This window comes from Mytilus californianus, unplaced genomic scaffold, assembly GCF_021869535.1.
Source record: "Mytilus californianus isolate M0D057914Y unplaced genomic scaffold, xbMytCali1.0.p SCAF_6, whole genome shotgun sequence".
NCBI lineage: Eukaryota > Metazoa > Mollusca > Bivalvia > Mytilida > Mytilidae > Mytilus > Mytilus californianus.
In genome coordinates this window covers 24,934,453-24,958,503 of record NW_026262712.1, presented here as the reverse complement: position 1 = coordinate 24,958,503, position 24,051 = coordinate 24,934,453, and the positions used below count along the sequence as shown (strand labels likewise).

Sequence of the window (24,051 nt, the reverse complement as noted above, 5' to 3'; positions counted from 1 at the left end):
AATCCGTATCGCATGCTGTATCACCACCAGAAACCAATATCAGTCCTGATGGCCGAAGGTCCTGAGGGCTGATATTGGTCAAGTGGTGATACAGCATGCGATACAGATTTTGTCATGTATTATTCTGTTTATCATATATTTAAATAGAATCAGATTAATGTCATATACGTTTTTTTTTTTAAATCGTCCGAAAATATAACAAACAAAAGAACATAAGGATTTTCCTGTATTTTTCCAGGTGACTAAGTTTTTGACTTCCTTATTTGCTTAATATCCACATCGTAATGTCCCCTACAACCTTACTACATGCTCAATATAGAGCTATGAAACTGGCAATAATATACTTTAAGACCATGTATTTAAAAGCATTCACTAACAACAGTGTCAACTGTTCCCTCCTGTAGAATACAACCCACCTTCCCAATATTTGTTGTGAATTTAATCATTATACTACAATCTGAACTCATTTGTATACATAAATATGGACAACAATGTTGCCACGTATCATCTACTCAAAGATTATTAACAGACAAACAGGGGATTCCAATATACACAGTCATTGGACAAAAGTGAGTTCCCACTAAAAAAACTTATTGTATCTATTTTATAAAAATCGCTTATAAAGTTCTACTGGGTAATAATTTTTTTGAAAAATATAGATTTTAGTTGAAATGATATGACATTTCTTGAGTGGGAACTCACTTTTTTCCTATGCCAGGAAATACAGCAACTGGACGTCATAGGTCAAACGTTGACGTCATTTGATTCATGATGTCACGCCAGGTATGTGATACGGATTTAGCTATGCGATACAGACTGGAAAAAAGAACCTTTATTAGATATACAAAATTGCTGTATTTTGTACTAAATATATGATAAATACATGTATATCATACATATATATGTTATTCACAGATCGACATCTGGCCTCGAATCTAAAAAAACAACATTTCAATGCATATTTTTTTTATATATTTATTAGAAATAAGTTATTTTAATAAGAACTTTGTTTTCATTTTTCTTGTTGCTAAATAGTCTTCTTGTCGCTAAAATATTCTTCTTGTCGCTTCTTGAAGTTTCTTGTCACTACTGAAAACCTTGAAATCCTAAATACATACAATGCCAACATTTAATGCTTTACCAATAAATACATTTAAATATTGTAATATCCCAAAATAGGAGGATGGAAGCATGTGTATCATCAGCAGACCATGTAGTATCCAGTTTTGATCCTAGACAGATGGTTGACAGAGCTGCAGAAGACGAGAAGATAAAACAGTTTGCAAGTAAATTAGCTCAGGTATAACAACAAATAATTTAACAACACGCCCACCGGTTTTATTGGTAGATACACTATACATTCAAGTACAGCGCCCTCTAGCGACTCCTCTTGAGGTTTGAAATCATATTGTACAGATATCTTTATTATATTTAATTTTTAAACCTCAAAATGAAGTCTTGAGCAGAACTCGTGTCCATTACAAATAGGTATCATGGTGCTTACACATGGTGCATAGTTATAACATACACCAACTATTCTTGAAAAGTTAAAGGACTGACAAAATTGGACAGTAACATTTACAAATTCAAAAATATTAACAGCAAAAAATTAATCAAAATAATTATTTCTGTGCAAGACATTTTTGAAACAATATAACACACTTTAATACTTAAATACTACTCATATTATAATTAATTTTTATTAACAGTGTATTTAATACTGCATTAGTGTTCTTAAATATTCAATGCAATATCAGTATTTTTTTAAATTTTTGCACTGCAGTACATATATATATATATACACCATGTGTAACCTTTTTAATTTACGACTTTAAACAGCATTAATTCTTATTTCTAAAAAAATTAGTATAGAAAAGGTAACAATTTAGTTTGTGAAATTTATGCTTTGAATTTTTTTCAAGTTTATCATTGATAGGATTTTGCAATCAATTCACCAATTTCAAAACTAATTTAAAAGGTTTTTAAGACAGTTTATAAAAAAATGAAGTTCTGCTCCTGGCTTTAACAAAACACCACAAAGCCAGTAAAGGTAAAAGTTAAAATTATAAACAAAAAACAAAAAATATCAACAAATCCATTTTTTATTACTTACCAACTCTGAAAAAAATAGCATTAGTAAGAACACACCCTTAAACATTGTGTAAATTTTTCATATTTAATTATCTTTTTCAAATTTTTCACAACTTACTTTTAAGAAAATTCATCATATATAGAAATCATTAAAATGCCAAATTCACATAAAAATTATACATTATATCTTGTACCATTGTCCAGCAGATTCTCAGTTAATATTTTTCTTCAAATTCTTAAATCAACGATGTTATTTTTTTCCTGTAAAATATATATATAATTAATGCTTTGGTTAATTCAAGTGATTTTTTAAATAGATAAATCCTGAGGCCAGAGCACTAGAATTTCTACCCCATGAACCAGTAGATGTGGTACAGATGGACTATTCAGAGGCAATACAGGACTTGACAATTCCTACCAAGGCTAAGTATTTTAAAGATAAGTATGTATGTTTAATTGATAATGAAGAGGACATAGTTGAAAAATTTATGGCTACCTTATCATTCAGTTCAGAAGATGTGATGCTTATATCAAAGGCAACTCAGGGCCAGAGTAGCAACAATTTATGGTTCACTATGAGGAAAGGTTTAATTACTGCTTCTAACTTTCAGGCTATAATGAATAATGAGGACCCAGATCTTATTTGCAGCCGAATTATAGGTAGTGAATCACTTTCTGTAAAGAATAAATTCCAAGAAATGGCCTTAGACTGGGGTAGACGCAAGGAATCAAAAGCCAGGAACCTATACCAAACAGCTCATGGATTGAAAAGGAATAAATGTATAACTGAAACTGGTTTGGTAGTAAATCCGAAGTATCCATGTATAGGTTGCAGTCCAGATGGAGTGATCACTTGTAAATGCCATGAGAGTAAGATTATTGAAATTAAGTGTCCGTTTTCACTAAGAAACAAATCTGCTAAATCTGTATTACACATGAAAACTAATTCTGATGGTCAAATTGATTTTTCTTCACAGTATTATTGTCAAGTGCAAGGACAAATGGGAATTATGGAGATGAGAAAGTGTGATTTGGTATTCTACACCAAACATGGAATAGAACATGTAGAAGTCAGCTTTGATGAAGATTTTTTTAACAGAATGCTGGTGAAACTGCAAAACTTCTTTACAGATTATATTGCACCATTTCTTCTAGAAATAGTGAGTAAAGACAACTAATAAAAATAAGTCTTCTAAAAATTGGTCAATGGGTACTTTAAATATTTTCTTATATATTTGAATCTATAAGTCATTACTAAATATTAGTTTGATATCTATTAAATTTTTTTCATTCCAAAATACTATACAACTCAAAATAATGGTTATTGGTACTTAAACAATTAATTTCAAGCAAAAGATTAATTTTCTTCTGGGTGGTGTGTTCACTTAGCTAGATGTATGAATTTATGTATTTTAGTATATTTTTAACAATTTTCAATAGATTTCTTCCAAATTTTTGAAAGCACTGACCAGTTTTCAGACTATGTGTGATTTCTACCTTGCCTAATTAAGAGTAATTCCTGCTTTTATAACAGTCTAGTATGTTAAATTTTCAATGGTAATTGTTTCATGCATATTCAGGAAGAACCATGTGCTTGTCCTGGCTTTGTCATCAACATCAAAAATTTCAAACTATATAAAACAAACAAATAGAACTGGAGAAATTTTCACTCACCAAAGGCTTTTTATTATAACCTATTACAACTGATATTCTACAATGATATTTTTAAAACCTTGTAAAAGATTGTAATTTTTAATACACCCATGTCTACTGATGATACTGCATACTGACATGAAGGGCATATGATACAGTTACAGGGGAGGTAATGACTTTGCTAACGTAAAATGTTATTTTTGCGACGTTAAACTGTGACATATCGGGAAAGATGCAGATTCAACTGTTTTTTTTATGATTTAAACTGACTTAAGGTAGCTAGGGTTTCTTCCTCCATCTTGTATTTTGAAATAGCAGATAACAATCGGTCTAGATCTTTAAAGAAATGTGCAAATTTCGAGAGTAGTATGTAATTCATGTGTAAGACTTTTCACGTTAATATAAAATATTATGTGTTTTATCATATTTACGGCTGTATTTTACAAAAAACAGAATATTTTTGTTTGATTCATTTTTTTTTCAACTTTGCCATATAAGGGGAGATAACTCAGATAAAGTAACTTTTATAATAGAATGTGTTGTGAATTTACCTATTTTATTATGTAGCAAGAAAACTAGTCCAGTGACCCCATTTTTTCTTTTTCTCATCTGAAAGCATATTATTAGAGCTATCTTCTCATATTTTATCTTAAAATTCTATGGTGTAGTTTTCTTTTTATCACACAAAATTGGGTTTTCCATGCATAATCTATACAAAATCTGAAAATTTTGCACTACCTGTAGCGTGAAAAAAAGCCCGGTGACCCATACTTTTTATTATATTTTTGGAAAAAGCATGATATGAACTGCCTTTTGACAAATTATCAAAAAATTCTATGGATTTTAATTTAGACCCCCTATCTACCTTAACTTGGAAATGAGTAGAAAGGCCCCTCTTCTTTACAATGGCATATTCATTCGGTTTGATTACGTATGAAGATTATTTGTACCAATTTAAATGAAAAGTCAACATTCATTTTTTTAGATTTGATAAATATACTGCAAAAAAATCCATTTTTTCCCTAAAATCTGAATTAATTATTTCCAAGGAACTGTTGTACTTATTAAGAGCATATTTATTTAAAGATTTTCGTAATGTTTTACAAAAAGCTGCTATTGTTTATCTGGTTTTTGAGAAAATGTCTAAATTTTTACCCCTTTTGTCTCTTAAAGTAGCACATGAAGGTATATTTTTTTCTGACATATTTAAATTGCTTAGGTGAAAAATAGCTTGTATCCAAATTTTCATAAAACATTCATCATGGAATCAAAACTGTATCATATGCCCTTAAAACTAAGTTGTATTAATTTTGTTGTCGGTTTGATGCCTCATTGAGGTTTAACATGTGTCCCTTTTCATTCATGTTTATCTAATTATGTTTGTTGGGTTGATGCTTCATTTATGTTTACCCTGTTACATCCTTTAATTTACTGTCAAGCTTGTTCGGTTGGTGCCTTTTTTAATTAGCTAAGAATGTACCAAATTTACTTTTTGAATTAATCCTAAAATTTTTAAATCCAAGTAGATAAATCATAACTATTCAGATATACACACTTGACCCACTTAAATTAATATTGTTTAACCCTTTTGCCAACGAATGAAGGTTTAATAGTAAATATGAAATTTAACAAAATTAGTACACATACCGACATATATTGAAAATTCAGCACATTTTTAATGATACCTATGCATTGTTCTATAAGACTGGATGTTAACTTTATTGTTTTCATTGGTTGCTTTCGCTCATAATTGTGTAATGTCCGGATCTGATAATTTTTTTCCTAAATCTTGTTTTTGGTAAATCAACAACTATACAGTGCCATACATGTATAGTTGGTTATATTTACTTCATTTGAATTTGTATTAACAACTGACTCATTGACAAATATAACACAGCTCATTAACTTCATATGCAATACTTTGTACTTATTCTAAAATACTGGTTTTTGTAAGTTTTGAGACAGTAAACCTCAAGTTTTGGTATGACTTAGGTGATTTAAGGTAGTTCAGGGGTATACCACCATCTTGAATAGTACAATCACAGTTAATAATCGGTCTTTTTTTTTTTGCCCAAATTTGCAATTTATTGGTTACACTTTTTTTTTTATATTAAGAAAACTTAGTAATGCATTTCATTAGCGAAAATATTTTAACAAATACCAAATGTTTGTGCTTTTAGAACTAATTATTCAAATAAGCCATTTAAGGGGAGATAACTCTTTTAGTACATAATTTATACTGGACATATAGAGAAATTTCATTTTTTTACCCGTCAAAATTTTGACTGGGCGTATTATGGTATACAAATGTGCGGCTGTCTGGGGTAAACATGTCGCACCGTAACTTGAGAACGACTTATCCAAATTTCATGAAACTTAACAAAGTTGTTTCTTATGATGGTCAAACGATCTGTATACTTTTTGGTGAAAATCAGATTAAAACTGTTTATTTACTTGTAGCAAGAAAACAAGGTGACCCATACTTTTTATAATTTTTTTTGAAAAGAGCATAGTAAAATCTTCATTTTGGCAAAGTATAAGAAAATTCTGTCATTTTTTTTCTATACCCCTGAACTACCTTAAAGTGTTTATTTGTACTGATATCACTTTCCACTAGTAATCTTATCAGAAAAAGGTTAGCTGGAGATTAAAGCAGAAATGTTTACCATCTAAGAGCACCTTTCTGATAGTGTTGAGGGTGTATTCTTAATAATGCTATTGTTTTTCAGGATAGGTAAGTATTTAACAAAAATGTTCTTGTTCTTTATTTGTTTAATTTTGTTTTAAACAAAGTGTTGTCTGTCCCCTCTGAACATGCAAATTTATTTGTCCATTGTGTCTTCAACTTGCAGAAATAGTGATAATCTTAACTGTTTTATTTAAGTGAGAGCTGTTTTTGGCCATGAAATACCTAAATTATATTTAAAGATGGTAAAAATGAAGAGTTCTTACTTCACAAGTTTAGACCGCAAGTTACACAAAGCACCACAAACAAAAATAATATCATCAAGGATGGGTTTAAGAGTAAGAGGCAATGTGCCCTGTAGTAGCTGAAAAGATTTGATATCTCCTATTGCTCGTTCTACATGGATTCGTGCATTTGCAATACGCCTTGTCCTTGTAACTGCTCTACTGCTCAGCTGTCTGCCATTTGCAAAAGGTGGAATTGCAAGAGTTGCACCCTTTAAAGCCAAGAGATCACTTATGGTGAATCCACGGTCAGCCATAACCTCATCGCCAAACTCCAACATTTCCAAGAACCCAGATGCTTGTGTAATCCTGCGGTCTGAAACTGCCCCTGACCACAACTTTGACAAGAAACAGAATGAACCACTTGGTGTTATACCTACCAGAAGTTTTAATGTATTATTATGCTTATAACTTGACCAAGTGATTCTCTGGGCAGAAGGTAATGAGGGTTTTTGAACAAAAAATTCAGTACAATCTATAACTACTCTGGTTTTAGGGAAATACTTAAAAGATTTTGGCATATTTTCCTTTATTTGTTCTTTAGTGGGCCACTTGATAAGAAAATCCAGTTCCTTCCGCAAAAACACAATCCATGTGGTAAAGATCCTGGAAACAGTTGAAGAACTTATACACAACATATCTGCTAAAACATCTGTGTCCAATCCCTTCCTCAGTCGTACAAGGCTCATCAGGTACTCTTCCCAAAGTTTTAACTCCCTTAATGCTCCCCTTTTCTGTTAAAAAAAAATCCAAGAAAAGACTTTATACATCAATTGTCCAATAATGAGATTTGTTAATTTTGTATTGTTTATTACTTATTTTTGTTGATTTTCATCATTTTTCTGGCTTATGAGATTTAACATGTTAAAGCCAGGGGCAAAATATCTAATAAACATATGGAATATGGCATTCTAAATAATATTATTAAAAGCCCAACTGACATGTTTAAGATTACATGTACTATTTTCTGGAACTATTTCACACGGAATGTTAATTTAATCATAACATATGAGATGAATTTTTGTTTGTTTCCACAGAAAATTTCTGTAAATGCATATAATATGGCTATTTTTCATAATTTTAATCTTTGCTTTTATCTGCCTTTCTAATTTAAAACAACCAGTTGACATGGTCCTTAGTCTTATATGTAATAATAGTAGGGTATGTTTACACGAGTTCTGCTCATGACTTGGCATAAAGATACACGTGATATTTTTTCAAATAAATTGTAATGTTCAGTAAACCCTGAAAACTGTTACTTTTCATCATTGGTAATTTATTTTAAAAAGTTATATAATGAATACCATTGTAAAAAATATTCAGTTGATTTGATCACAATTTCATGGTACCATCAGTAAGAACAAAAATCAGTTTTTACAAAATCATTATGCCAAGTCGCTAGGGGGCGCTGTTCCAACAGTGTATCCACTAATAAAACCAGTGGACGTTGTAAACAATGCTTGATATATAAAACTTTGATGCAAAACAAAAAATATTTATTGTTACATTTTTCATGTTTTTACAGGTTATAATGAAAACCTTGTAGGGGGATGTGAATCAATAAAGAGACACATTTTTGAGAAATGACCATGTGTTGATTTTTCATATAAAGTATTAACACTGGCCATTGCTTGAATAAGTGCTCAAAATCCATCAAAAAGAACAGATCTGTCCGAGGAAATCTTTCTATTGATGTCGAGGATTTGAATAAAATATAGGTAAGGTTTAAACTAAAGTGAATTATGTTATGAGACAGATAACTCACTTGTCCACTGACATCATTCTCTGTATCGTCGAAGCTGTCATCAACCCTAGATGACCCATACCAATACTTCATCCTAGAAGCCTTCAACTCTACATGACTAAAAACAAGTTTCAAGACATCCAGTGTCATTCCTGTAAATTTACAACAATGAGGCTGTAAAAAATGATAATGTGTTAATGCAACAATTTCAATTGATCTTAATTTTACATCTAAATTTGATTATAGTTAATCCTTTTTTTTTTTAAATCTCTAAAAAATATTCGAAAAGTCTACATATATTAAATAGACCAATCTTTTTAAATTAAGAATAATACACCATGCTTTCATTCCAATCTTATATTTATAATACGGAGACCTTTTAAATACCTGTATAGGCTTTAGGCTTCTTTTCTACATCTAAAACAAATAACTGTCTTCTCATGGTCTTCAAGTTGACATTTGTACTGCTGTCAGAATAAGTTGGATGGTAAGTCTGAGATCCTGAATCTGCAATTTCAGTTCAAATATAAATACACATATAAATAACACTTCTTTCCTCTATCCAACCCTATATTTAAATTTTGAAAGGAATTTATTTGTTTTTTTCATGTTCTTGTCCAAAACCAATGAACCAAGAAAATGAGGTCATGGTCAGATGAACGCTGCCAATTGAAACATTGATTATTGGATTAAAAATAATTTTTCCAAATTTTATGCCCCCGCTGTAGCATATGGGGGCATTAAGTTTTACCCTTGTCCGTCAGTTTGTCCCCAAGTTGGTTTCCGTTAGAGCTCTAACTTTAGTTTGCCTCAACCAAACATTATGAAATTTATACAAAATGCTTTTTACCACAAAACAAAGATCAAGTTTGAATTTTGGTGGTGTCACTTAAACTATTCTAGAGTTATGCCCCTTTACTAATGGAAAATTACATTCTGCAAATAGATCAAAGTAAAAAATCTCAAAATAACAATATAAAGTGATTGTTATTTTACTAGTTAAGTAAAAAACTAAAAAATCTCAAAATAAAACATTTGTTTCAAAGTACATTTTTGTACATTGTGGCTATACAAATTCACTGCAACAAGCATTCTGTGAGTATTGCATGGCAATACATAGTCCCCTACATCTCGTTCAGGTGATGCCGACAGTCCTAGCTCAACAAAAATAAACCCCAAAAAAAGACGGCATTCTGACACTGAAGATACGCTAACAGGAGAATCGGATACTGCTTCCCCTCCTCACAATTTTGCTGGTTTTAGGTCTTCAAGCGAAAGGGAGTCAGAGCCTCAGTCTGATAGTCCATCAAGCTTTCATGTCGATCCGGCCCCACGTCGATCCGGCCCAAGTCGATCCGCCCCACGTCGATCCGGCCCAACGTCGATCCGGCCCATATTTAAAGTCGATCCGGCCCAATAAAAAAATAAATTTATAAGGAATAAAAATAAAGATATATATTAATTGTAATTCATAAATGTTTATGAATTTTATTATTATAATGTAAAAGGTGTACGGTAAAAAAAAATGGCCTTTGACAAATATTTTCTTTAGGTGAGTATAAAACAACTATGTTGATTATGTTTTCATTAGATCTACAAGTTTTCAAGATTATTGGGTATAATTATAATAAAAACGTATATAACAGAATTTGGTACAATCAACAGACATCAAAATTAATCAGCAGTAATTAGCATTTTCTTTCAATTGACTGTGACAGAGACATATAATACAATTATTATATATATTCTTATATAATAATATGTATTATATGTCTCTGATATTGTCAACTTAAAAAAAATATATTGGCTATATTCGATATTACAAAAAAAAAAAAAAAATGTGTTCTAGAAGCCTCTGATGTAACCTGAAAAAAAATACAATTAATTATTATAACCCATAACACCAAACAAAAGATCAAACTATAAAGACCTTGTTGATTACGTAACTTTAATCAATCAGGATTTGATTGAATTAAGTGATTACGAGTGGCATTACCTTAGTTCACAATCATCAGACAATTTTTGAATAAACAAACCAATTATAGACTAATGATTTGACTAAACAAGTCATTATGATGAGTTAAATTTTATAGGTTCCATTGGTCTGTAAATATTTATTTAGCTATTCTGTGTGTGAATTAAATAAAATAAAAATCGCCATGACATTCAAAGTTATCATGGAAAATAACTTCATATTAATATGTTGAAGCTGCTATACAAACAGACACAATCACACTCATTTTCGTATGGATTTAAAATAATTCTTCGACCGGTACTTCAATACCTCACGTACCTGTTGTCATCCATCATCGATACTTTTTAAAAATTCCATTTATACTGTTAAAATTTGTCACAAAATCCTCCAAAGTCAATATAGTTTATTCATATTTTATTATGGGGCCGGATCGACGTAGGGACGGATCGACGTGGGCCGGATCGACTTGGGACGGATCGACTTTGGGCCGGATCGACTTGGGGCCGGATCGGTTTGGGGACGGAACGACCGGATACCTCCATCAAGTGGCAATCGAACCAGCAGTGAAAGTCCGTTTGATCTGCGTCAATGTACAAGTTCCTGGACAGATGATAAGGAGCTAAATCGACTAAATGTTGAGTCCGTTTTGGAAAGTACAGCAGATGACGTGTTTGAAATAGGCTTCAGAGATTTTCTGAAAGGGGATAAACAAAACGTTAACAACTTAATGAAGAAACACTATCCTCCTGGTGAAAGTGACGATTTGCTTTTGAAAGCCGAAAAAGAATGCTTTGAATTTGCACTTAAAAACATAATTCCGGTTAATTGTGAATATATTGAAGATGTGGATGCTGCAGAGCTATTTAGGTTTAACAGAGAATTTGGAAAAAAATCCTTTGCAGAATTCACAGCAGAACCAAAATACAGTGGCTGGTTGCATTCTCATTGTGACTATTCTGAAGAGTTAGGCAAGAACTTAGAAAGTGAGGATGATATCTTTAAAACAAAGCAATCCACTTGTCAGAAGTAAGTAAAAAAATGTCACAAAAACAATAAATTTGCCCTCAGTATGCTCAGTATACATCAGCCATTTTTTCAGCAGGGATCAACAATAAAGCTTATCTGATTGAATAGAAAATAAAGGATATGGGGTAATCCATCCATGAATTCAGGTCTGTTCGTTCACCCTCATTCACAATCGCCCTAGTACGTACCTTTTCACCCTAATACCTGTTCGACCTGGGTCCATTCACTCTTAAATACATGTACCTGTTCGCCATGTTTGCCCTGGGTCCATTCGCCCTGATTTTTATTTTATATTTTTGTCTTGTTGTTTAATGTATATTATTTGAATCAAGTATGTTAAAGTTTGTTTAAAATTTAGCCAAATATTTATCATGTTTATGTTGTACATGTTGTATTGCTGCTATCTGGCAGATAATTATTTTTCTTTGATTTGCACTGAAGGGTACATTGTCCCATGTGTACCGGAATACAAAATATTTAATATAAAACAACTACAGATGAAGTTGTCTGTATGTATTTATTTTTATTGATACCTTTCACTAAACAATTATCATGATTATTAACAGTTATAACAATATCATTTGCATCACACACTAGTTACAAATGTATGTCTTACATGTCCTAACACTGTTACATGTATTTTAAAGAGCACTGAATTGAAATGTTTTATAAAATATTCTATAAAAAAATACTAAAAAGACCCAGTCACACAGCTATTCACTCTACATGACATTTCTACACCATGATTTACTAGATAAAATCAAACTTGATATCAAAGAAGCAAAGCTGCAAACAAATTTCCTTTTCATAGATATAGGAAGATGTGGTATGAGTGCCAATGAGACAACTTTCATGTCTAAGTCTAACTATTCCTACATCATTGTTTTCACTCATTCCCAGCTGACTAATTAATTTATGAAGGAATGAATGAAAAATCATTTAATTTAAACATGTTCAATAAAAAAATGTAACAATGAAGGCAATTAATGCTCCAAAACAAACCATTTATTTTTTGATATTTCCATGGCATGTCTCTTTTACATTGTTTTAAGTATTTGGTGAAATATATATATTTTCTTTAATGTTTTCCATATACATGTACAAATGATATAGATATCTGAATAACATGAATAAGCTTAATACTTGGTCATTAATCATGTTAATATTTAATTTTTTTTTTTTATAAAAGTAGGGTGGACGGACCCAGGGCGAAAACAGACCCGATACTTCTATCCATGACACAAAATCATTATACATACATGTATGCATGCACAGCAAAAACACAAAAAACAAAGGAACAGCTCTTTTATTGCTGTTTTTCATCTCAAAGTCACAGTTAGGCATCAACACTGAGCAAAAAAAAAAAAAATATCCAACATTTGTGCATGAACAAATTAATGAATATGAAGTACAATGTACACTTGCATGACTTGTCTGAATGAACTAGTAAAATAAAACCTGACCATTGTTATGCAAGTGCATCAAATATTTGTGATTTTTCGGTAACATATGGGTAAATGAATTGTTAAGTCATGTCAGTCCTTGTATACACATTTTTGATTTTAAAGGGAAACTCCTCAAAAAAATGAAAAATTGATGTTTTGTTCTTTAAGCATAAAAAACCACATGTTCATAAATAAAAAAGTTTTATTCTCTATGTAAAGAGATCAAAATCTATATTTGATATTAATTATCAGTTCTCGCATATCACCACCTTGTCGGCATGTCCGATATAAAAAGTCACGTGATATCTGAAAACCACATAGAACAAAGGGAATCGGGGAATTTAACAACTGTGCGTTAAAAACTCCCATCATCAATCAGGTATTACTGTAGACGTCATACAGTGTTAAAATGTCTTGTCAAGCTTAGGGTTGTTCTGTCAAACAAGGTTATGACAAAAGTCTACATAGTTTTCCCGATCCCACAAAAAAGAAAAGAAAGAATTGTATTAGACATGGTTGTGCAACCTTAAACTTACAGCAAATTGTTTCATCTATAGCAAGCACAAGTTGGTGTGTGAAGACCATTTTGAACAATCTTCTTTTGAGGGAGATTTGTTGGTAATTATACTCTTTTAGTTTTAATAACAAAATAACCTAGCAGTTCTGATAGCTATTGTTATCAAATCCTTATATGATAACTTCGGATCTCTTTATTTAAAAAAAATATAGATTTGATGAGGAAGAAAAAGTTTCAATTATCAGTCAGGGGTACTACTTAAACAAGTGATTTCAGAATCACTCCCTCGAGTGATTTTGGCTGTGAAATATTAAAAATTTTCTCACAGACTTTTTAAAATCACTGAAACAAGTAATTTTAGAAGTTAAAATGTAATCACTTTAATAAGTGTTTATAACATTTTCTTGATATTTTTCCCACAAGCTTGTTTTTTTTATTGGTAAAAAGACAACAATTCCATTGAAAAAACAACTATGTATATGCAGAAATTGTCTTTTGCTTGATAAGACTGACACTTTTACAGTTTTTTTAAAATATGCAAAAACTGGAATAGTTTGTAGATCAGGTCATAACCTTGAAGTAGATCATTCTAACTCTAAAGAAAACCAATCAGGTTACCTAATATTGTTGATCTTTGTCTGATAGTAAGAGTAGTTAATGAATTTTTGATTACAGAAAAATTCCCAAGGGTACTTTTAAAAGCTTTAGCGCACTAACTTACTGCCCAAGCGCACTGGTGAAATTAATATACAAAGAAAAAGGGATAATTGATTTATGTAGGAAAATTATAGAAAAGATTGTGAAAATATGGAAAATCAATGAAATTAGCATTTGAAGATCAAAGAAAACACTAAAATCACTTAAATAGGTGATAACTGAATTTATCAAATCACTGAAATAAGTGATGATGAAATCACTTGTTTAAGTAGCACCCCTGACTGATTATAAGAGAGAGAAATGCAGTGTTCTTGTAACAATCACCGATATACAAAAGATTCATTATTATGCCTCTTTTATATAAAGTGCATTGATTTATATAAAGAATAGTTCCGTAATTAGACAAGATAATTTTTCAAATTAATAAAGTTATACTATCAGTGACGGATCCAGAAATTTTCATAAGTGGGGCCCACTGACTGCAAAAGAGGGGGCCCGCTCCAGTCATGTTTCAGTGATTCTCTATATAGTTAACCAAATTTTTCCTAGAAAAGGGGGGGCCTGGGCCTCGTCTAAATCCGCCTCTGACTATTATAAATAACATTTTTTTAATTATGATACTTAACGCTATTGACAAGGAGCAATGTTAGAAAGAGGTTTTAGCTGGGACATAATTTGTTGATGTAGTATAATATTCCCAGGTTATAGATATGTAAATATCGGACATCTCAGTTTTTTATTAAAAGTGTTTTTTTTTTTAACTAATCTTAAAATTATATCAAATTGATACGGGATCAATTCGGAACTGTCACTTATAAAGACACTTTACAGTTAAATGTGTGACATTATCTGGTATGTTCGGTGAAAAATGTATAGGTTTTTTTTTCTTTTTAAATTTTATTTACGTTATCTTACATGTCTTATTATATATATATTATTTAGCTTCCTCTGGAATTGATAATAGGTATGTCAGAATTATTGATAGATGTAATGTCAGAGCGACAAATTCAGTAAGGTATTCCAAAGACGTATATTAGATCATCCTTAGGTATTCCAGTGACATCCTGTCGACTAAAAATTCGTAATACACAATTATATAATACAGGTTCATGCATGGCCTCTTTATTGAGGTACCCGGTATGCACAGGTAACATTTATTGAACCACATATTTGTGTCTGATAATAAGTTTTAAAAAATTTAAAAACATGATCTTTGAAAATTTTTGAGAAATAGATACTGTTTTGTCATGATTCTGGACCCTTTTTTGGAAAACAAAAATTTCTTCACGCAAATACAAGCTTTTCTCGATTGGCAAACATCTAGAGATATAAAGTAATGCAGCACTTATAGTCACTATCAATATTAATTTATTGAAGATAAGAGAATCCCTTCTATGTCTAATGTCCCTATCTTTATACATGTGAGATATTTTTAGTTATACAAAATCACACATCGTGTTCCTAATTGGTATTCACGTGCACTAACTTGATGTGTTAAGTTTCTGCATACTAAGCATGGTTAAAAATAATTAAGTATTCCATTTGTTATATTGTAGTGTCACTGTGTTTCTTTGCTAAATTTATTTAGTTTGTTTAATGATTGTGTAAACTGTATAAAAACTTCATACCTGTTTAATTATTGCCTATAGGCGTTTGATTATTGTTACATGTAAGATATACATATACATGTATATATATAGAGAACCTTTCATACATCTCAAAGTAAAAGATGTGTGTCTGAGTCAGAACCCTGTAATACTAGCACGAGTATAGCATGTAAAAATTCCTACTCAATATGGTTGTATTGGAATACAGATTGACAACTCATGGTCCAACAATCAGGTAATATTTGCCACATGACACTCATATTTCTTTCTACCATCATCATTTTTGTCGAGCCTTCGACTTTTGTCGAAAAAGCGAGACATAGCGATCCTACATTCCGTCGGCGTCGTCGTCGTCGGCGGCGTCCACAAATATTCACTCTGTGGTTAAAGTTTTTGAAATTTTAATAACTTTCTTAAACTATCCTGGATTTCTACCAAACTTTGACAGAAGCTTGTTTATGATCATAAGATAATATTCAAAAGTAAATTTTGTAAAAAAAAAATTCCATTTTTTCCGTATTTTACTTATAAATGGACTTAGTTTTTCTGCCAAGAAACATTACATTCACTCTGTGGTTAAAGTTTTTGAAATTTTAATAACTTTCTTAAACTATCCTGGATTTCTACCAAACTTGGAAAGAAGCTTGTTTATGATCATAAGATAGTATCCAGAAGTAAATTTTGTAAAAAAAAAAATCCATTTTTTCCGTATTTTACTTATAAATGGACTTAGTTTTTCTGCCAAGAAACATTACATTCACTCTGTGGTTGAAGTTTTTGAAATTTTAATAACTTTCTTAAACTATCCTGGATTTCTACCAAACATGGAAAGAAGCTTGTTTATGATCATAAGATAGTATCCAGAAGTAAATTTTGTAAAAAAAAAAATCCATTTTTTCCGTATTTTACTTATAAATGGACTTAGTTTTTCTGCCAGTTAACATTACATTCACTCAGTGGTTAAAGTTTTTAAAATTTTAACAACTTTCTTAAACTATCCTGGATTTGTACCAAACTTGGACAGAAGCTTGTTTATGATTAAAAGCTAGTATCTAGAAGGAAATTTTGTTAAAATTTTGTTTGATTTTTTCCGTATTTTACTTATAAATGGACTTTGTTTTTCTTCCAGTTAACATTACATACAGTCTGCAGTTTAAGTTTTTAAAACATTTATTAGATTCATAAACTATCCTGGATTTTTACCAAACTTGGACAGAAGCTACTAACAATCAAAAGATAGTATAGAGAGGAATATTTTTATTTATTTTTTTCCTCATTTTTGTTGAGCCTGCGATTAACAGCAAAAGTAGGCGAGACACTGGGTTCCGCGGAACCCTTACAAATTTTATTCATTAAATATTGATGAAAACATCGATGGTTAATACCCAAACAAAATGGGAGTAATTTACCTTCAGATCTTCTCCGTGGTATACACTTGTGAAATATATAGACGAAATTTGGTATTGAAGTGAATCTATACATCTCACAAACACAATTTTTGAATTACGATTTCGAGTGAACACCCACCAAACCAAAACGAACGTATGGCAAGATATAACCATGCAGGCATTTAGTTTTCGTCAGACACAAGATAAATAATCACACTCATAACAATGTATATACATTGTATGCATGCAGTTTCAAAAATCAAAAACAAGCGGTCGATGTCTATAGATCATTGTTAAGTCCGTTTACTAACTGTTCAGAGTCGGACATGATTATTGTCAAAATTTATACATAATATTTAAATTTGAAACCTGTTAACATACTATGGTAACATACGCTTTACAGCTTTACGTAATTAATCTGATATTAAAACTGAAAGTAGGAAGTGCATTTTTCACGGGTCTCACTAATTAGCGACAAGAAGAATAATTTAGCGACAAGAAAATAAATTTAGCGTTAAGATATCTAAATAATGATTATTTGAAACAAATAGATATAGAAACATGCATTAAAATGTGTGTGGTTTTATTTTAAATATACGAGAATTTTCATTATTTCATGATACTGAGCGAAGAAAATAATGTTCTAGAAAGAGTTTTTCAAGGATAATATGTTCAAATAGATATATTTACAGTTTACTGTATAAATGAATAAATCGATAATACATAGAGTCGGCATGGTTGATATATCAAAGGTTCAAACCAAATTATAAGATAATCTAATCTTTATTTATTCCACTAAAAAGGTCCATATATACATGATATATATAAAAATATATATAAAGGATGGGACATGGGATTGTTACAAATGTTCAGATTGATACATACATTAAAATAATGTGATAAAATAATTTTTTCTAAAAATTCATTAAAAGACTATATTGTACATATTGGTACTAAATCTTACAAACATGATTGAAACTTTATAAAACAGCAAATAATCAACTGTAATTAATTGACTTATTCCAAATTTTTTTTAATAGTATTTAAACTTTTTTGTCGCTAAATTTGTCTTCTTGTCGCTAATTTTTTCTTCTTGTCGCTAATTTATTTCTTCTTGCCGCTTCTTGACGCTTCTTGTCGCTAAAATTCTTCTTGTCGCTAATTAGTGAGACCATCCTTCACCTCCATGATGCATTCAGGCATCACACAGCTGTTACCAGGTGATGCTTTCAGGCATCATACGGCGTCTACCAGGTGATGCCTTGAGGCATCATACGCCTTGAATGGATTTTAAGCAATAGGTCAACTATATTTGATGCATGGAATGATTTTAAGGTGTCTGTCTGGCAGGGTTCAAATGACCTTGACTTCATTTTCATGGTTCATTGGTCAGTATAGAATTTCCATGGTTTGGTCTGTTTCTTTTATACTATAAGCAATAGGTCATCTATATTCTGTGTATGTAGGGATTGTATTAAACATGTTAAAGGTGTACATGTATTTCTGGCTTGGCTTATCTGACCTTGACCTCATTTTCTTGGATCATAAATGTGAATGTGATACTTGTAGTAAAACTTTATATGTAGGACTATCAACATAAAATCAATGGTCAGTATAGTAGGCGAGACATTTCAGCGTGTGCACTCTTGTTACCAAATATTTTAGTTTTTTGCAGAAGCTACATGTATGACATGTAAATGTACAAAATTCAAATGTATGATAAATCTATAGACAGAAGCTTAACTGCTTTTAACAGCAATTTGTTTTTTTAACAAAGTAAGACCTACAACTAAGTCAAATACACAAAAGATTGTCAATCGAATTGACCCCTTATAATAACATGAATAAAGAGTTCCCTGTATATATATATATTGCCCTTATAGATTATTTTTACGATTTTTTTGGTTTTTTTGATGAGATTTGTATTATACTTTTATATTGTGACATTTTATTGTATTTTACAGAATATTTGTCCGACTGAAGATGTTTTCTGATCAGCTTCTGATTATGATGAACAACAAAAGGAAAAAAATGAATTTAACAGAGCAAATGTTCCAGGAGCTATTCTTATCATTTGTGAGGATTTTTGAATTAATAATAATGTAAGTGGATTTTTGGCCTTAAAAATATATGTCTGTTTCCTTCCTCCTTAACCTAAAAGATTTTATTGCCTTTCCAAAAAAATATTCAAGAAGAGTTCTGTGTCATTTGAGTAGGCTACCATGCATTCCTGCTGAATCATTCAGTCAAGTTTGTAATTAACCAAAATCAAGTGAAATGCTTGTCAGAGCATCGGAAATTACAATTGTTATATCATGCATGCATGAATTTTCAGATTTTTTGCATAAATTGAGGTCAGACGGCACTTGTAGAAAACATTTAATTTTTGAGTCTCGCCTGCTATCATGGCTATGAAAGTTGTAGAATGTGAGACAAACATGACAAAGGGATTACAATCCGGTGACTGTGTAAACTATTTGTATAAAGCTTAATATTACAGGGGTAGAAGACTTGAAAGCTTTATACATTCTACCTTGTATACAGATGTGTTATGTTAAGAATGTTCTGTCTGTCATATATATCCATTGTTCTTGACCTCATTTTCATGGTTCAATGTGAAGGCCTTCTTAAAATTTTTTATAGTTTTTGTCGTGAATTCCTCACTTTTTTTGTTTCCACACTCTTAGTAGAGGGGCATTATGTTTTTCGGCATTATGTTTTTCGGTCAGTGCATCCATTCGTTCGTCCGCCTGTCTGTTTGTCCGTCTGACCTGCTTCAGGTTCAACTTTTTGGTCAAGGTAGTTTTGTCGAGCCTGCGACTTTTGTTGCAGAAAGCTCGACATAGGGATAGTGATCCGGCGGCGGCGGCGGTGTTAGCTAACTTCTTAAAAGCTTTATATTTTAGAAGGTGGAAGATCTGGATGCTTAATACTTTGTATATGGATGCCTCATGTTACGAAGTTTCCGTCAGTCACATGTTCAAAGTCCTTGACCTTATTTTCATGGTTCAGTGACTACTTGAAAAAAAAGTTAAGATTTTTTGTAATGTTAAATTCTCTCTTATTGTAAGTAAAAGGATAACTATATTTGGTATGTGCGTACCTTGCAAGGTCCTCATGCCCGTCAGACAGTTTTCACTTGACCTCGACCTCATTTCATGGATCAGTGAACAAGGTTAAGTTTTGGTGGTCATGTTCATATCTCAGATACTATAAGCAATAGGTCTAGTATATTCTGTGTATGGAAGGACTGTAAGGTGTACATGTCCAACTGGCAGGTGTCATCTGACCTTGACCTCATTTTCATGGTTCAGTGGTTATAGTTAAGTTTTTGTGTTTTGGTCTGTTTTTCTTATACTGTATGCAATAGGTCTACTATATTTGGTGTATGGAATGATTGTAAGGTGTACATGTCTAGCTGGCAGGTGTCATCTGACCTTGACCTCATTTTCATGGTTCATTGGTCAAAGTTAAGTTTTTGAGTTTTGGTCTTTTTTTCTAATACTATATGCAATAGTTCAACTATATTTGCTGTATGGAAATATTTTATGATTTATATGTCAGTCATGCAGGTTTTATTGAACCTTGACCTCATTTTCAAGGTTCATTGCACAGTGTTAAGTTTTTATACGACCGCAAAAAATCCGAATACACATTGGTTTTCGCACTCTAACTTTAGTTTAAGTGAATGGATCTTTTTGAAATTTGACCATAAGGTTAAATACCACAAAAGGCAGGTTGGGATTGATTTTGGGGGTTATGGTACCAACAGTTAAGGAATTAGGGGCCAAAAAGGGGCCAAAAATAAGCATTTTCCAGACAATAACTGTGGAACGGTGTATTGATCTCTCTGAAATTATACTACAAGTTTCCATACCACAAAGGGATGGTTAGGATTTGCTTTGGGGGGTTATGGCTCAAACCGTTTAGGAATTAGGGGCAAAAAAGGGGGAAAAACAGGGTTGTCCTGGTTAATGGACAAATACTTTAGTACAAAACATAATTTAAAGCAGTGTAAGGGAGATAAATCAAATACATCATTGAAATTATCTCCCTTACACTGCTTTTAAATTATGTATAAAGTAATGGTTAATGAACAATTAAGATAATTTAAAACAGTGTAAGGGAGGTAATCCAAATACGTTTTGGTTACTTCCCTTACACTGCTTTTAAATTATGTTTAAAGAAATGCATATTTATAAAGGAAGACCAGTAAAAATATCTGCAAATGTTGCATCTTTTTTTTTTACAAAAAAATCCATATGAAAGATTTGACACTATATTTTTAATTCTATTATAAAATAGATTAAGTTAGCACTATGGTAAATTTAAATGGGTAATTATGGTTGCCAACTCCATTGGAAATTTGAATTGAGATTATGACCATATCTTGAGGGAAAGAATTTTTTGGGGGAAAAAAGGGGGGGGGGGGATAAAAAGAAATTGTGGGGGGTCAATTTTTTCTCATTTCAGATTTCAGATATTAAAAAGAATTATTCTTCAAAAATTATTTTTTTTTCAAATTTCAAATATTGAAAAATTTCAAGAAGTCTTTAATTGCACAGTATGGCGCATTAGATTTGTAAAATCTTTGATCATATTTATTTATTTGTTATGCTGAATCTAACAGTGTATTTAGATTTTTAATTTTGGGTCCAGTTTTCAAATTGGTCTACATTAAGGTCCAAAGGGTCCAAAATTAAACTTTGTTTGATTTTAGCAAAAATTGAATATATGAGGTTCTTTGATATGCTGAATCTAAACATGTATTTAGATTTTTGATTTTTGGCCCAGTTTTCAAGTTGGTCCAAATTGGGGTCCAAAATTAAACTTTTGTTTGATTTCAACAAAAATTGAATATATGGGGTTCTTTGATATGCTGAATCTAACCATGTATTTAGATTTTCTATTTGTAGGCCCCGCTTTCAAATTGGTTCATATTGAGGTCAAAAGGGTCCAAAATTAAACTTTGTTTGATTTCATCAAAAATTGAATTATTGGGGTTCTTTGATATGCCAAATCTAACCGTGTTTTAAGATTTATAATTTGAGTCCCGTTTTTTAAATTGGTCTTCATTGAGGTCCAAAGGGTCCAAAATTAAACTTAGTTTGATTTTAACAAAAATTGAATTCTTGGGGTTCTTTGATATGCTAAATCTTAACATGTGTTTAGATTTTTGATTATGGGCCCAGTTTTCAAGTTGGTCCAAGTTGGGGTCCAAAATTAAACTTTTTTTGATTTCAACAAAAATTGAATATATGGGGTTCTTTGATATGCTGAATCTAACCATGAATTTAGATTTTTTATTTGTGGGCCCCGCTATCAAATTGGTTCATATTGAGGTCAAAAGGGTCCAAAATTAAACTTTGTTTGATTTCATCATGGAAGTATTATATTGACAGGAACTCCAACGAAAAATTAGCACATTCCCATCCCACTGATTTCTTTAAGAAAATAAAAGGTTCCGACTCAGTTTGTAAAGTACGTGATAACTCCTTTGTGGGGTATCTGTGATGCCGCCTTCGCCTGTTCTTTAAGCTGAAGCTGGTCTTATCACGTGATTTGGTATCGATTGTCTTATCTACCTACCAATGTAAATAAACACGGAAACCCCCGTGGTTATTTGTGAATCGCCACATGAATAACAACACCTGTTTCCGTTCAATAAATGAAGAACAAAGCTGAAAAGATCGAAAAAATCGGTCCATATTTAACAGAATGACATAAGAAAATTAACTGCATTCGGAAAGAGGGCAAGCTTATTTTTAGTTTTGTTGAGTATGTTTTAATCATTGGAACTTGGAAATCGGGAAATATCCGATTATGAAAATTACATGATTCTGAAGTAGAGTGTTTGCAGAAAATAATGTGATGCACGTATAGTGAGCCGGATGGTGCCTGATAACTCAAATTTTAAGTTAAAGATTGTAAACTGTTATCGAGTGGAACACAAATATTTATGGTTTTCTCTATCGTAAAATATCGTAAAATGTTATTAACTTATTTATCAAATATGTTTTAAAGACTAAAAGAGGTTAATAATTACACGCATGTGATGACCTCTACATAGCAATATCAGGTTACGAGACATGCAGATGAATTGTTACACCTTTTATAATTAATCCGAAGTTGTAAACAACCTTTTCAGATTAAATTTTTGTAGGAAATTCTTTCATTAAATACTTCAGTAAAATATTTGTCAAAGTTAGCAGTAAAACGCGTTAATAATTACTGATAAAAACTTTTCCGTTTACTTTTCATGAGAATTTTATGATTTTCAAGCCTAACATGTATATAACAGTTACGCGTGTTTAGCTAACGGCCCTCTCATGAATAAAAATCTTACTATTTTAAAATTGATTGTAACTTAAACTGAAATGTTTATGGCTTGTGAGTATTTTTACTCTTCAGTTTTTTTTTTTGTTTGTTTTTTTAATCGGTGAAAACAGTCGCGGGAATTTCGTTTCTTTTCTTTTTATTTGTTATTAAGCAGCAAAACCCGTAAAAACTGACATTATATTTGTAATTCACATGGTCGGTAAATGTAATTTCCTTGACAATTAAGTACACATCCGGTTATTTCGGTATGTTCCGTAATTACGATCATTCACGAGGTTCCAAAAATTTGATCGGAACCCATGCATCCATAAGACATGTCGAGTTAATTAACAGATACTTAACGATTTTGCGGCATCGCACTATAAACGTTTGAAGTCCGCTTGTTGGAGTTCCTGTCAATATAATACTTCCATGATTTCATCAAAAATTGAATTATTGGGGTTCTTTGATATTCCAAATCTAACCGTGTATTTAGATTTTTAATTCTAAGTCCCGTTTTTTTAAATTGGTCTACATTAAGGTCCAAAGGGTCCAAAATTAAACTTAGTTTGATTTTAGCAAAAATTGAATTCTTGGGGTTCTTTGATATGCGGAATCTAAACATGTGTTTAGATTTTTGATTATGGGCCCAGTTTTCAA

The 24,051-nt window shown here is 31.3% G+C and overlaps 2 protein-coding genes across 3 annotated transcripts in view; one reads left to right on the top strand and one right to left on the bottom strand.

The window, feature by feature from the left end:
- Positions 1-993: 993 nt before the first annotated feature.
- Positions 994-8,974, bottom strand: LOC127706099 (uncharacterized). Of its 2 annotated transcripts, XR_007984213.1 has the most exons (4): positions 8,846-8,974; positions 8,480-8,610; positions 3,589-7,448; positions 994-1,253 (listed from the first exon to the last, which is right to left on the bottom strand). XR_007984213.1 is itself a non-coding variant. In XM_052210564.1 (3 exons), exons 1-3 carry the CDS (start codon positions 8,898-8,900, stop codon positions 6,693-6,695), a joined length of 942 nt encoding a protein of 313 aa, XP_052066524.1. In that variant the 5' UTR covers positions 8,901-8,974; the 3' UTR covers positions 2,896-6,692. The 2 variants fall into 2 exon arrangements, 1 of the variants encoding a protein (XP_052066524.1); XM_052210564.1 differs by lacking the exon at positions 994-1,253 and having other exon boundaries at positions 2,896-7,448.
- A 2,002-nt stretch (positions 8,975-10,976) lies between these two features.
- LOC127706098 (uncharacterized) overlaps positions 10,977-24,051 on the top strand; it is a 49,983-nt gene continuing 36,908 nt past the window's right edge. The window contains exons 1-2 of the mRNA XM_052210563.1: positions 10,977-11,459; positions 19,038-19,175. Coding sequence (XP_052066523.1) covers positions 11,161-11,459; positions 19,038-19,175 — 437 coding nt within the window. The 5' untranslated portion in view covers positions 10,977-11,160. The remainder of the gene's footprint in view (positions 11,460-19,037; positions 19,176-24,051) is intronic.